Here is a 14285-nt window from a genome sequence, read left to right on the forward strand (position 1 = left end):
CCTGAAAGCAGTACCTGCAAATAAAAAAAAAAAAGAATTTGTGCGTGTATAAAGGAAAAAAAATCGGTCAATACAGTAGAAAAGGTACAAAAGTGAGTATCTAGAGTGGTACAGGAAGTTACACAGAGCGGAAAAACGACTTAGAGTCTACAGCCCCCGAAGCCTGCAGATCGCTCGCTTGCCATGCAAGAACTTGGTGTGTGTTCAGAGGAGAAGGATGACGTGAAAGGAGAGAAAAGAGGAGAGGACCAGAGGAAAGTAGCCTGGGTAGAGAATAGCACATGGGGCGGACGCACCACAAAAGAGCGGGTCCTTCCCATGGGGCTTACGCGGAAAGCAACAGTCTCTCTCACATACGCAGCCTCCCTTTGCAGATGGCAGTGTCATTTACAGCACTCAAACAGAGACTATGCGTCCCACTTTCAGAACCAACGCATAAAAAGAAGATCCTAAAATAAAAAGCAAGATGCGAGCTGAGTCCAGCGCAGTTGCTCAACACTATGCGTGCAGAGCACAGAAACACTTCCATGGTCGTTAGCGCGTTTCCCCTCTGGGTGTGCACATATGCAGTTTCTCTGTAACTCTCTAAAGACGCGCTTAAGTACCACTAGCATAAAAAAAGTGGTTTCATTAACGAAAGCGTATTTGCACATAGAAAGGAGCATCTACCAAGGAGGGACTGACCTCGCTACAGCATGTCATTTGAAGCAGCGCTCACAGTCACCCTGTAAAAGACTATACATGCCTAAAAAGCCTCCACCAGCCTCATTGAAAAAGCGGCGCCACAACAAATTTTAACCCCCACCTAATTATCGCAGCCGCTCGCCTAGGAGATACCAGAGGGACGTTTTCACCTGCAGTTTAGATCCCCACTGGCATTTTTAAGACACAGGGCATAGAGAGGACCTTTGTCCCCGCAAGTCCTCGAAGAAATGCAACGATAGTGAAGTTCAAAAAGGGGGATCCACCAATATCGCCACAACGGCTACTTGCTTTTAGCAGGTCGGCGGTGCCCAAAGCCTGGACACCTCCTGCGTGCGGGGGGTGCGCGATGCCCGTTCCCGCCAAGAACGTGTGCGCAACACGATGCGCTTTCCGTTTCGCACCGCTCCTTTCAACCCCTGCTGGGAGGACGCCTACCGTGATCTGCGCGGCAGCCCTGTAACCCTGCGCAAGGCTACGGCCGGTGAAAAACTTCATTCTGAACCGTTCGGAAGTGCATTAGATAATAGCCCCTGCTCGCCATTCCTTCTTTTATCCCGCCGGCGGTGTGGGCGGCACCTTCGCGCTTTGAGGCTCCGTTTATGTGTACCGCAACGCCCTCCTTGCGATGCTGAGAAAAACGCAGCCCGCAGCTCATACGCCTGCGAGGCTGCGCTCTGGCGGCAGTTGCGGGAAATGGCCGCGACTCGGAATAGCGTGAATCAAAACGTAAATAAGCCAGCTGAAAAGTAGATTGCCCGCGACGGGCCATCCGTGTTCTGGAATAAGCTTCCCAGCCACGGTGTAAACGCGCATCGTCGCGCCGGGGCCTCTCGGTCGGCTTCCGCCGCCGCACGCAAAAAAGGCGGAAGGCAAAAGAACGCCACTGCCCATCCCCAAATGGCATTCCAAAGATGATGTGCGCTGCGCAGCGAAGTCAGTCAACCTGTTGCGGCGTATGTCTCTGCGAAGGCGCGTTGGTGAGTCGGTGTGCCTTTTTGTTTGGGGGGAGGGTTATGTGCATGGCGAGTTCCAAGAATCCGATGCGGCAGAGGCGACCCTGTTTGCAGAGTCGTTCGCTTTCGGCTCCCTATTCCGCTGCACCGGCCCGACTCCTTCTCTCTCCGGGACCTTTTTTTCTGCTCGCGCCTGCGTGTCACGTCGCGGTGCGCTACCAGCAAAGGCTCAACTGCGAGAACTTACGTCTGCCCGTCCCGTGCCCACCGCTCATCCACGCTCCACTTTCTTTCCGCTGCTCCTCATGCGCCTTGGAGCGCAGCTGTGCCGGATTCGCTGCTTTCTCCCGTGTCGCTACTTGCGTGCTGTGCGGTTCCTGCGCAGTGTGGCAGTCGTTACTGTGCGCAGCACGGGCGCCGCGCTGAGCGGGGATATGGAGGCAACACACCCAGCGTGCCACCATGATGCCAACGACGGGGTGCTCCATGAGCGGTATGCGCGGGAACGGACGGGCTCCAACGGTGATGGCGTGACGCAAGGAGCCCTCTTGGGATGACCATGCCTGCACCTCGCCAGAGAAGCGGTATCTGCGACGACCGACGTGTACACAGAGTTCGCTCCGCGCTGTTGAGCCGCGATCTCGTTCAGCCAAAACCTCTGCGTGAGTAGACCTCAGACTCTGGCGGACCGCTGCAGGCTTTGCGCAGAGCCCATTCCTCTCTTGGCCATTCACATCCCTGTGTGCTGCGTGAGGTGACGAAGGAGGTGCGCTCTCCCCTTGCCGCTACTCCGCACTACTGCTCCGTGTGCCATGCATACTGCTTCCGTAGAGCTCTTGACGACGTAGCGCACCGTCCACCGGATAGTCGTAAGCAACACTGGCGATGCACATGAACCGTTGGCGATACACCCTGACAGCGGTGGCTCCTTCTCGACACCCTCGCCCCCTATAACGTACGCCTATTCCAAACGGTGCGCCTGCAGGGCTTTCCCGCTCATCCCTGCACCAAAGGAGGCTTCCCTCTCCTGCGATGCGCCGCGTAACAGTCTTCATGGCCACCATTGCAATCACCGCGACACCCTCTCCCACTGTACCGGCGAAATCCTCCCAAGGGCGAGTGCCAGGGTACACGGGTTAGGGTTAGGGTTAGGGTTAGGGTTAGGGTTCCATTGGCGGCGTGTAAAACCACAAAGGCAATCGAATGGCACTTGACCTTATAGTTGGCCGGGTTAATTTGTCTGGGCAAAAGAACTGGAAGGGGGATGGGGGTGGTTGGTGGGATGTGGTGATGGATTTGCGAAATATACAGGCTGGGTGCCATAATGTTTCCCGATTGGAAATTATGGCCACAGGTCGGAAATATGTGTTTCTGTTATGAATGATTACTTTCTATTGTCCCTTTATTTCTTCTCTAATGTGTTATTCATAAATGAAGTAATCCACTCTAAGTGTTGATGCGGCCCGCGACGAAAAAACGCCCACCCACCCAACCCTAGACATGAATTTCTCGGATGTCCGGAACGGACCGGAAGGCCACAGAACGGCGGACCGGTTTCCTTCCGCGGATGCGGGGTGTGTACTCCGGGAACCGTGGGAAGGTGAGGGCGTTGACTGTGGCGTGGACGAACCGCATGTAGATGGTGAGTGAAAAATTTTCGGGTTGAAAAATTTCCTTTAAATGAACCGCTTTCTGTTCAGGTAATATTTTGCAAGATGATGAATTTCTCGTTTCAACAAAGTTTCAAAGTTTCCTTTCAAACAGATTCTCTTAACCCGTGAGCGTGGTTTCCTTTTTTTATACCTTCTTCCTGATGGGGCGCGCCCATCATCCACCCAGTTCCGCTTTCCTTTTCAGCCCACCCTGTTTTTCTACTATTGTGCGTTTGTAGTTTCCTCTGCGACATGGGTCCCCGGTTGTTCCCAACGATCCCTTCGGGTTCTGTAGCTTCCGTTTTTTTTGTAGATTTGCCGACCGCAGCGCCGCCGGGATTCGTGTACGTGCGTCCCTGCGTGCGCCGCTGGAGCTAGCGCTGGTAGCTTGATTGTTTTTTCGGTGGCTGACCGACTCGTTTCCTTTCTTCTGGCGACTCCCCGCATGTCCGTTTGGCATGCCGCCCTCTGACCGTAATGAATGGGCACCCGGTGGGGGAGGCTTCCCCGGTACCGGTGCCAAGCCATAAGAAAAAGCACACGAAAGAAGTCCAAGACGACTTGATGTGCTCCTCACGCGACTGAACGCGGTAGAGGAGGCCGGCGGCATAATCATGACGCGGCGCCGCGGTCGTGGTTGCGTGCCTGCCTTGCCGCTTCCCAATGGGGTCGCGAAGATTAGTTCCATACCCATCTGCCTTCCACAAATCTTTCTCCCTTCTCGCCCTCTGTTGTCTTCAAGAAATTATATCTTCGCGAGCACCCTATCACACAGGACGGTGGCATTAGGGTTAGGGTTAGGGTTAGGGTTAGGGTTAGGGTTAGGGTTAGGGTTAGGGTTAGGGTTAGGGTTAGGGTTAGGGTTAGGGTTAGGGTTAGGGTTCCATTGGCGGCGTGTAAAACCACAAAGGCAATCGAATGGCACTTGACCTTATAGGGGGGGGGGTGGTGGTTGGTGGGATGTGGTGTTGGATCTGTTTTGACCGATAGCTGAATCGGTTTCTTGTATCCGTGGAAAAGGAATCCTGAGTGAGTGTGTGTGTCTCGGAAACCGACTCCTCACTTCCATTTGTGATGTGTGACCGTCTGTGTACCATAATGTTTCCCGATTGGAAATTATGGCCACAGGTCGGCAAATATGTACTCTTGCATCTGTTTCTATGGATTCCTACTTTACCTTTGTCCCTTTATCTCTTCTCCAAATGTATATAGTAATCACACTAAGTGGAGTTCATGCGGCCAGCGACGGAAAAACGCCCACCCACCCAACCCTAGACATGAATCTCTCGGATGTCCGGAACGGACCGGAAGGCCACAGAACGGCGAACCGGTTTCCCTCCGCGGAGGTGTGTGTGTGCTCCGGGAACCGCGGGAGGGTGCGGGTGCCGACCACGGCGTGGAAGAACCGCAAGTTGAGCCTACCAACGCAGGAGGCGAGTTGTATTTTTGCGAGTTGTATTTTTTCCTAACATGAATGGCTTTCGTTTCAGTTAATTTTTCAAGTGATTTCTCATTTTTAATTTCTCATTTTTAAGCATTGTTCATTGTCTCTTGTTTTTCCTTCCTGATGGCAGGCGCCTGGCGCTAAGCTGTTTTCTCCCTTCCCTGAGAATGGACCCTAACGGTCTTCACCTGGGGACTCGTCCCCGAATGCGCACGAGATGCACCGTTTTAAAATAGGGTCTCGGCCCTGATTTTACGCGGGTTTCGGACCCAGCATCGCCCCGAGACTGGGTGTTGGTGAGGTAAAAACTTGAACCGCGACGAGCCAGGTGCGGGAACGGGTTTGGACAGCACAGACCCTCGCGGACGACACGATTGGAAGCGAGTGGGCGCGCCCATCATCCACCCAGTTCCCCTTTCTTTTCAGCCCACCCTGTTTTTTTTTTTTTTTTTTTTTTTTTTTTTACTTTTGTGCGTTTGTAGTTTTGACTTTGTAGTTTCCTCTGCGGCATGGGTTCCCGATTGTTCCCAGCGATCCCTTCGGGTTCTGTAGCTTCCGTTTTTGTAGATTTGGCGACCGCAGCGCCGCCTGGATTCGTGTACGTGCGTCCCTGCGTGCCCCGCTGGTGCTGGCGCTTGTAGCTTGATTGTTTTTTCGGCGGCTGACCGACTCGTTTCCTTTCTTCTGGCGACTCCCCGCATGTCCGTTTGGCATGCCGCCCTCTGACCGTAATGAGTGGGCACCCGGTGGGGAAGGCTTCCCCGGTACCGGTGCCAAGCCATAAGAAAAAGCACACAAAAGAAGTCCAAGACGACTTGATGTGCTCCTCACGCGACCGAGCGCGGTAGAGGGGACCGGCGGCATAATCATGACGCGGCGCCGCGGTCGTGGTTGCGTGCCTGCCTTGCCGCTTCCCAATGGGGTCGCGAAGACTCTCTCCATACCCATCTGCCTTCCACAAATCTTTCTCCCTTCTCGCCCTTTACTTGTCTTCAAGAAATCATATCTTCGCGAGCACCCTATCACACAGGACGGTGGCATTAGGGTTAGGGTTAGGGTTAGGGTTAGGGTTAGGGTTAGGGTTAGGGTTAGGGTTAGGGTTAGGGTTAGGGTTAGGGTTAGGGTTAGGGTTAGGGTTAGGGTTAGGGTTAGGGTTAGGGTTAGGGTTAGGGTTAGGGTTAGGGTTAGGGTTAGGGTTAGGGTTAGGGTTAGGGTTAGGGTTAGGGTTAGGGTTAGGGTTAGGGTTAGGGTTAGGGTTAGGGGTAGGGTTAGGGTTAGGGTTAGGGTTAGGGTTAGGGTTAGGGTTAGGGTTAGGTTTAGTTTTTGTAATGGGCTAAACGGAACGGCAACGTTTCTCCCGGATAGCCCCCCCCCTCCCTAAATAAATAAATAAATAAATAAATATATAGATATATATATATAGGGAAAGAGAGAGGAAAACGACATCTGTAGATGGAGTGCTCAGGGGGGGGAAGAGCGGCACACACACACACACAGCATACGACGCAGGGGAAAACGTGCTCACCCTCACCGTTGCGCGACGCCACCAGCGTGTAGGAGAGCAGACAGGGTGCCAGTGTCGCACGTGCGTGTGATGGACCATTGGGTACTCGCGTTTTCTTGGGGGAGTTATGCTTTCTATTACATTGCGATATCATCCACGCGCATCTCATACGCCGACTTTGTGTAAGCGTACGCGCCTACCCCTTTCCTTTTGTTTTTTTTTTAGGGGTCGAGTATCCTCCTCTCGTGTTGCACGACGCTAAAACGATTCATCTCACACGATAAGCATGCAGCACTGACTTGGTGTTGTGCTTCACATGTTCCGCAAGGAAAGAGATCTATGAAATTGGCACTAGCGGCTGAATTTGCTTCACGGCCAACGAGGACTTTGGCCCCATCACTCCACCTCCCTCTTTCCTCTTGTAGCATAGAGCCTTGTCGCTTTGCTCGTCTTGGAGTCGCTCCTCTGCAATACTCTTTCACTGGGAGTGCGTGACCTACCCTCACACACTACACAAATGCCATTTATGCCCACCGCAACCGCACAATCCGGCAACTGCACCGCTCACTTTTCTCTGCCTTACCACCTTCTCACGATAGTGCCGCCCCCCCCCCCCCCCTCCACCCCAGTCATAACGGCACACTTCACGTGCACGCGCACGTCCTCTCTGACGGTTGTTCCCACCCACGGAGTGCTTTTTAAAGTTGCATCTTACCGTATCTTTCCTTTTTCTCAACCATCTCACTAGACGCACTGATGAAGGGGCGAAACTGCCGTGCGTGGTATCTCATGGTCCAGTACCCCTCCCCCTCTCCCACGCTCTCTGGGGAGGACCCAGGCAGCCCCCCCTCCCCCCACCCCTGCCAATGCCGCACCACTTCTGGTCGTGACAGGGTCAGGCGCCTACGACGTGGGGAGGCCAGAGCGATGAATCGCTGCTGATGTCCAGCGGTGAGGTCCCGGATGGCGTGGGGTCGGAGCGACCTGCGACCGTGGACCGATTTGTGTCTCCGCCCATATTACCAGCAGCGTGTCCGCGTCGCTCAAGCGCATCTCACCCGGCCCTCGCTGCCTGCTGTTGGGGGTGCCTGAGCCACCCCGAGGGGGATGCCCCCCTCCCCCAGGTGGCGACCGGCACCACGGGAGCGGCTGTGAGGCGGGGTGAGCAGCGGTAGACACGCGGTCCAGCCGTGCGCCGACCCAGTCATCCCAGCACGGCTGGACCGCGTGTCTACCGCTGCTTCGCACCAGCCGGTGGGGCCCGTGAAAGGCCGTGGGGGGTGGAATGAGACATTGAGCTCATTGCTGTATGGCAGAGAATGGACGTGTTGAAAAGTCAGATTCCTCTTTTGTGGATCTGCGAGCATCTCCAGGAGGCGCAAAACTGCGCATCACCAGAAAGAGGACAAAATAAGCCGTCACGTCTGCCGGCTGCATGTCGAAGGAAAAGCGTCAGCGCCTCTCAAGGAGCCCCGTCTCCTCCCTCTCCTGCGTAACGTATTGACACCGCTCCTTTGGCTGTTGTGTGCATCGGTGTCGTGCTTGTAGTTACTCACCGCCGACACTCGCGCACTTACACGGGCGTCATCTTAGGACTGCTATTATGACTGTGGCGCGTGCCATATTTGCAGACATGGACTGCACACTACCTACGAACCACGCCGTGTCCTGCCTCTACACAGGATGGGGTGAACTGCCTGCGCAACAAGCGGTCGGACCTCACGTTGATTGCGACCACGGGCAAGCTGCATTCGCCGATTATCGGCCTCTTCGGCGCGCCCCATCTCTAGCCTGACTGCATTGGGCCAAAGAATAGCGCCGCCGGGCGCCATGGTGAAATGCTCAAGTGCGTTATCCTGCAGACGATGCCGATGGAGTCGGTCCGCGCGGTGCTGACCGTACACCGCCCCCTGCAGGTTCAAGAGGCGTGGTAGCATCGCGGCAGCAGACTGCCTCAAACACAAGAGGGCAAGAAGACGGGGGCGGTATGCGCCTCATCACCCATCGCAGAGAAAACCCGACAGTGCTGCAGACGGCATGCAAGAAGCGTCGAAGGTGAAGGCCCTCACGGCAGAGCTTCCAAGCGCTGTCACGGACATGTCTCGCGCTGATGAATGGGTAACTACAGTCGTGGTGAATGGGCCACAGGGGTTCCTACGACCTGACTCTCCGCTCTTGCGTTGTAAGCCATGTGGTGGACAGAGATGTGCTCTTCCACAAGGTCTACAGTTTCTTTTTCTGTGGTTCTCCAATGAGCTGCTCCCCCTGAGCGAAGCGGTCCTGCAGGACGAGTTTGCCTAGAAAGACTCCCACGCTTTCACCCTACCGTTCATTCTCGGCGTGGCGCTGCCCCGGAATGGGCAAAGCATCTAAATGCGAAGGAGGTTCTTGAGCTCTTTCACCTCACCCCTGGAGATGCGATTGCGTTTGACGGTGGCATAAACAACCTGCGTATGCTCAAGAAAGTGGGGGTGGGTATTTGATGGTGGGGTGGAAAAGAAGCTCACATGGAACTCTGATGTCTTTCAGGGGGGAGTGGTGCTGCATTCCCCCTCGGCGTGTCTCCATGCCGGAATGATCTTGGACGCAGTCTGATGCTTGTCGCCACTTCATACCCCATCGTTCATGCGGTGTGTGCCTGTGCATACCTACATAAACAGAGATGCGCGTGAAGCGATCAGCGCACAGGGTAAGGGAGAAAGCGGCGGGAAACGATAACAACGCAAGCAGCTCGCATGTGTGTGTATGGGGAGGAGCGGGGATGGGAGGCTGGTACTGGAAGGCACCGCGAAAGCCATCAGAGAAGAGTTTCGCGCGAGTAGACGATGTTTGCTCTGCAGTCCTCTCTATTCATGAGGACGTGTGGCATCACACACCAATACGCACCCGGACTACCCAAGGCATGCGCTTGAAAACGTTCCCATCGTCGTTTCAGTCCTTCTTCCGCTCTCTCAACCTTCTTGCTCCTTCCTCTATTGGCTTCCATCCGCGTTTGCCTCACTAAAGGCTCATCAGAGTGTGTGCAGAAATGCTCAGCAGAGCGCGTCTGCTTCGAAAGATTGTCTTTTATCACCAAACAACGCCAGAAGTCTGAACGGCGGGACTCGTAGTGTTGGCAAGCTCGCTCATGTAGTTCCGTGTTTTTGCTCTCTTTCCTCCTCTTCTCTCCTATGCCGACGCAATGGCACCGGCTAAGATCAAGGCTGTGTTCGTGGACCTGGATGGCACTCTGTTCAACTCGCACCACTTCATTAGCCTCCGCACCGCCACTGTGATTCAGGCACTCAAGGAGCGGGGGGTCGCCTTCATTGTAGCCACAGGACGTCCATTTCCTGACGTGTTTGGCAACCTCGCCAAGGCGAATTTGAGTCCGGATTTCATCATTACCAGCAATGGGGCACGCATCCACGACGCCCGGCAGAACACCCTCTTTGCGGGGGACATCAACACTGAGAGCGTCTGCCGACTCTTTCAGCTGTCGCCGCACCTCACGGATGAGGGAGTGGTCGATCCAGCAGTGCAGGCGCGACACATCTTGTTTAACATCAACTGTAGGGATCGATGGTTCACCAACGAGTGTGTTGCAGAAGTCCGTGCAGCCTTTCACCCCTCATTCATCTACGAGCAGGTTGACCCAATGACACAGACCACCGAGACACTCAAGGGCACGCACAGCATGTGGATCCGCGGCGCGCATGCGGATCTAGTGTGCGTGAAGAAGTACGTGGACCGTGAACTTTCCCACGAGGTCACCTGTACCTTTGCATTACCTCATATCCTCGACTGTTTTGCCAAGGGTATCAACAAGGGCGTCGCGATGCGCACGGTGTGCACGCACATTGGCATCGCTCTTAGCGAGACCATCGCGTTCGGCGATGGCATGAATGATATTCAAATGCTGGTAGAAGCAGGGAAGGGTTTTGTTATGGGGAATGCGGCAGAAATGGTGAAGCAAGCCGCACCGGAGCTCCCCGTTATTCCGTCAAACAACGAGGAAGGCGTCGCGTGGCAACTCGAGGAGCTGCTGGTGGCAGATGCCTTCGTCGAGTGTTCGCGGAATAACGAGGCAGCGGTGTCTCAACCGGTTTGAGGAAACGGGAAAGACGCGCGTGCGCGACAGTGTACACCAATGGCAAAGCGCCTCCTCATCTTGGCCCATCAATACGGTGGGAGCGAACTTGGAAGACCCCTACCTGCCTCACCTCCTTTGCCCATCCTCGATACCTCCGCCCATGAACTGCTACGCTCTTCCCCCAGCTGTGGCATTGTAATCACAACCTCCCCCCCCCCACACCCGCCTTTTCAACACGAACGATGCACCATTGAGTGCGCACATCATCCATTCGTGTGTATGTGTGTATGTTTATTGGCTTCTTTTGTCTGTGGCTCTGAGCTCACAAGGGCGCAGCTCGATGAATCATTAAGATGGTCGGTGCACGAGAGGCTGAGAGCCAGGGAACAGCAAAATGACCTCCCACGTTATGAGGGAACACCGCCTCACTCCCCCCCCCGCCTTTTTTTGCCTTGTCCAACCGAAGAGAACGGAAAAGCACAGCGCACTTAACTACATCAGTGGAATAAAGCAGAAAATCGAAAGAGTCCTGCACAAGAGCCAACAAAGAGAGCGGGAAAAGGGCACATGTCCAACAGAGTAACGTCAGGAGGCGCACAAAAATGGTGATCTGCAGCCATCCTAGCACAACCGCTGGAGACACACACACCCTACAGCAGGAAAAGAGTCGCAGAGGTCACGCATCGCAGCTGGCGTTGCTCATCCCCCTCCGTCCTACCGGTGCGAGTTCCATGCCATGTTTCCTCCCCAGTCGAACACATACGCAGCAAGAGCAGGCTCAGTACTTCTACTTTCCCCACGTCCCACTCACCAATGCCTCTCCTTCTCTTTATTTCTTCACTTCTCACTGCTCATCCTCAACCCCCCCCCTCCAGGGCCTCCGCCCCCCCATCTGCGTCTGTTATGGGAGTGGCCAACCCGGCGCTGCCATTGGACTACGCACACACCTCGCTCGCGCTGCGCGGGCGTTCCACGTCGGGTGTCTGTGACTGCAGCCTCCCCTCCCCTCCCCAGGCCGCAACGCCGTCCGGAAACACAGGCCCCACAATGCTAGCCTGGCGTATCGCGCACGGACAAGGCGCCCAGAGGTCGGAGGACCAGGGAGGGGTCAGAGGGCGGGGTGCCGTACCGAGTGAGCCCTAGCGTGTGTGTCTGCGAGGCGTGGGATGCAGGCAAGGTACAGGGCCTCAGTGGGCCCTGACCTGGGGCTGGCCCACTTCCTCCTCGAGCGCATCTCACCCGGCCCTCGCCCAGACCACGCCCTGCGACCCGCACGGCAGCACGGCAGCACGCAGCCGAAGGAGGAGCAAGGCAAGGGCGGGGCGGGGCGCGTTAGGCGCATGGCCCGCTGCGACGGCAGGACGGCTCGTCCTGGGGGGCCAGGGCTACGCCGCAGTGCGACACAAGGGTGCGGGTGAGCTGCGGTTGTACGCGTTCAGGTGAGGACTGGTTTGTAGCATAGAATGGCAAGGGCGAAGGCGAAAAGGTACCCATACTCGGTGGTCTGCATGTGCTGTGGAAGTTGATACCTTCCTCGGTTGCGTATCATGTGCACACCTCCTGATGCACTACGGACCTTGTTAGTCATAGGCAAGAAGGCGTGCGGGTCTCTCTGAGTCTCTCTGTGTTTGTGTAGGCTCGAGGTCTTTATCACAGTGTTTAGGCACCATCCTAGGTAGATTCGCTGTTGTTTGGCGTCTCCTCATGACGATTGTGCTGCGCTTCTCATGCTGGTTTAACCAGAGAAGACATTCTTTGTTGTGATTCTTCGCCTTGAGTGGTGTGGCCCCGTGAGGGTTCGCCATCTTGAAAACGCGCAGAGGACATCACTCGGTGCATCCCGCTCTTCCTCTTAGTGCGGAACTTCCCCTCCTGATTACCGGCACCCCCCCCCCAAATCGTGCAAGCGGCTTCGTTTGCATGCGATAGGGCGCCCCCCACCCCTCGTGCACACCAGGATGAACGTAACTGCAGTCGCAGCAGACGACGCAAACCCTCTCGACGCTCCTTCGATGCCACCCCCTCTCTCCCCTCCCCCCCCCTTTTAGCAGCACACTAAAAGAGGCCCCAGTAAAAAGGCCACAACACGCCTTTCACCTCACACTTCTTTGAGTCCGCGTTCTCGTTCGCCTCTCTCGCCATCGCCGACTCCTCCCTCTCTTCACCCTCTTCCCTCTGTACGACTGATCATTGTCATGACCATCAAGGCTATCGTTACAGACCTCGACGGTACACTGCTCAACCAGCAGCACTGCATCAGCGACTATACCGTTAAAGTCCTGAAGAGGCTCAAGGAAAAGGGTATTTGTTTTATCGTGGCCACCGGTCGCCCCTACACGGAGGTATTCTACAGGATTCGCAAATGCCAGCTAGAGCCAGACTACATCATCACCAGCAATGGCGCCCGCATCCACGATGGCGCTTTCAACCTCGTGCGTGAGCACAACATCCGACCGGAGTTTGTGGAGTCACTCGTGCGTATTCGCACCATCAAGAACTCTGCGACAGGTGCTGAGCTTCCGAAAAAGTTCATCACAAACATCTATCGCGAGGCTGAGTGGCTGACGGACAAGAGCCTGCCCGAACTGAGCGCCGCCTTCCACGATGACTTCCACTGTACCGACCTCCGTGAGGGCCTGTACGAGCTGCAGGCCGCGGAGCTGCACGGGGTGCATGAGGTGTGGTTCATCGGCGAACCCGACGAGCTGGTGCAGCTGGATAGTGCGCTCCGTGAGCAGCACTCAGGCCACCTTAGCTGCACTTTTTCCCTCCCCTACATTTTAAACTGTGCCCCGGCTGGTGTTAACAAGGGCAACAGCATGCGCGAGGTAGCAGAGGTGCTGGGGTTGACGCTGGATGAGGTAGCCTGCTTTGGCGATGGCATGAACGATGAGTCGATGCTGCAGATAACCGCGACGTCCTTTATTACGGCAAATGGGCAACAGGAATTGAAGGAAGCCGTGCCGCACGCGCAGATTATCGGCACGAACGCCGACGATGGTGTGGCCAAGAAGCTGGAGGAGATGTTCCTCTCGTCCTAAGGTAGTATCATCGTCCCTCAAGGTAGGTGTAACCACGAGCCTGTAGAAATGAGCGTAGAGCGGCAGGTGGAGAGAAAGACTTCACCTTTTACCGTCGGAGGAGAAAGCGGGGGAGTCCACCACCCCCCTTGGCTCCGGCGCAGATAGGCAATCTGTCGCATAGACGATGTTAAGGCGGCTGTGTCCGCGTTTGTCTCTTCCCTCGTCCATCACACCTCTATCACGCACCCATACACCCATACACACATTCTCTCTCTCTTTTACTTTGCCGTGTGTGCCCTTCAATCTGGGAGTAACACTGAAATAAATTTTAAAAAAAGCCGGACGGCATACTCCTTCGGATTCGATACGCGCCATTCTGTGCGCAGAGAAGAAGGGCTGTGCATCCTGACGAGCGTCTTTTCGAGCACAAATGTTGGATGGCGTTCCACCTTCTGCCCTTCACCTAAAGAATTTCGTACCTTTGCCTGAATGAGAGCACTTATGCCATGAAAGGGACAAGCAAATGGTGAGCTGCGTTGGTAGGGATGGACACCTCGCCCCACCTTGAGAACACGTTCAGCACCACCCGGCGCACCTCTCGCCTGATCTCAATCTTTGCTCCTTCTCTCCCCCCAACAGCCCCTCGCTCTTCACCCGCCCCCTCCCTCCTGCCTTTCTTCGAATTACGCTTACATCTTTGCATCCCCCCTTCCCCCACGCACACACACACACACGAAGTTGCACGCGACTGCTCACTCATTCCTCCTCCCTCTCCCTTTCTTGCCTCTCTCTTCCCTCTCATACGAAAGGGAAAAACACAGAGCATAAAAGGACAAGCGAAGGGGTAATAAACCAACAAAGCCGCACGCGCGCGCAACTCCCTATTCGACTTCACTGTTTGCTTTCCTGCTGTTGGCGGTGGCGGCCGCGAA

The 14285-nt window shown here is 55.4% G+C and overlaps 2 protein-coding genes across 2 annotated transcripts; both read left to right on the forward strand.

Annotated features, from left to right (window-relative positions):
- Positions 1–9439: 9439 nt before the first annotated feature.
- On the forward strand, positions 9440–10348 carry LBRM_28_1510 (haloacid dehalogenase-like hydrolase-like protein; the record flags this gene model as incomplete). Its single annotated transcript, XM_001566132.1, has 1 exon — positions 9440–10348. One exon carries the CDS (start codon positions 9440–9442, stop codon positions 10346–10348), a length of 909 nt encoding a protein of 302 aa, XP_001566182.1.
- Positions 10349–12525: 2177 nt separating this feature from the next.
- Positions 12526–13371, forward strand: LBRM_28_1520 (putative haloacid dehalogenase-like hydrolase; the record flags this gene model as incomplete). Its single annotated transcript, XM_001566133.1, has 1 exon — positions 12526–13371. The coding sequence occupies one exon, from the start codon at positions 12526–12528 to the stop codon at positions 13369–13371; it is 846 nt and encodes a 281-aa protein (XP_001566183.1).
- Between the last annotated feature and the right edge of the window lie 914 nt (positions 13372–14285).

The sequence above is a fragment of the Leishmania braziliensis genome, chromosome 28, assembly GCF_000002845.2.
Source record: "Leishmania braziliensis MHOM/BR/75/M2904 complete genome, chromosome 28".
NCBI classification, from domain to species: Eukaryota; Euglenozoa; class Kinetoplastea; order Trypanosomatida; family Trypanosomatidae; genus Leishmania; species Leishmania braziliensis.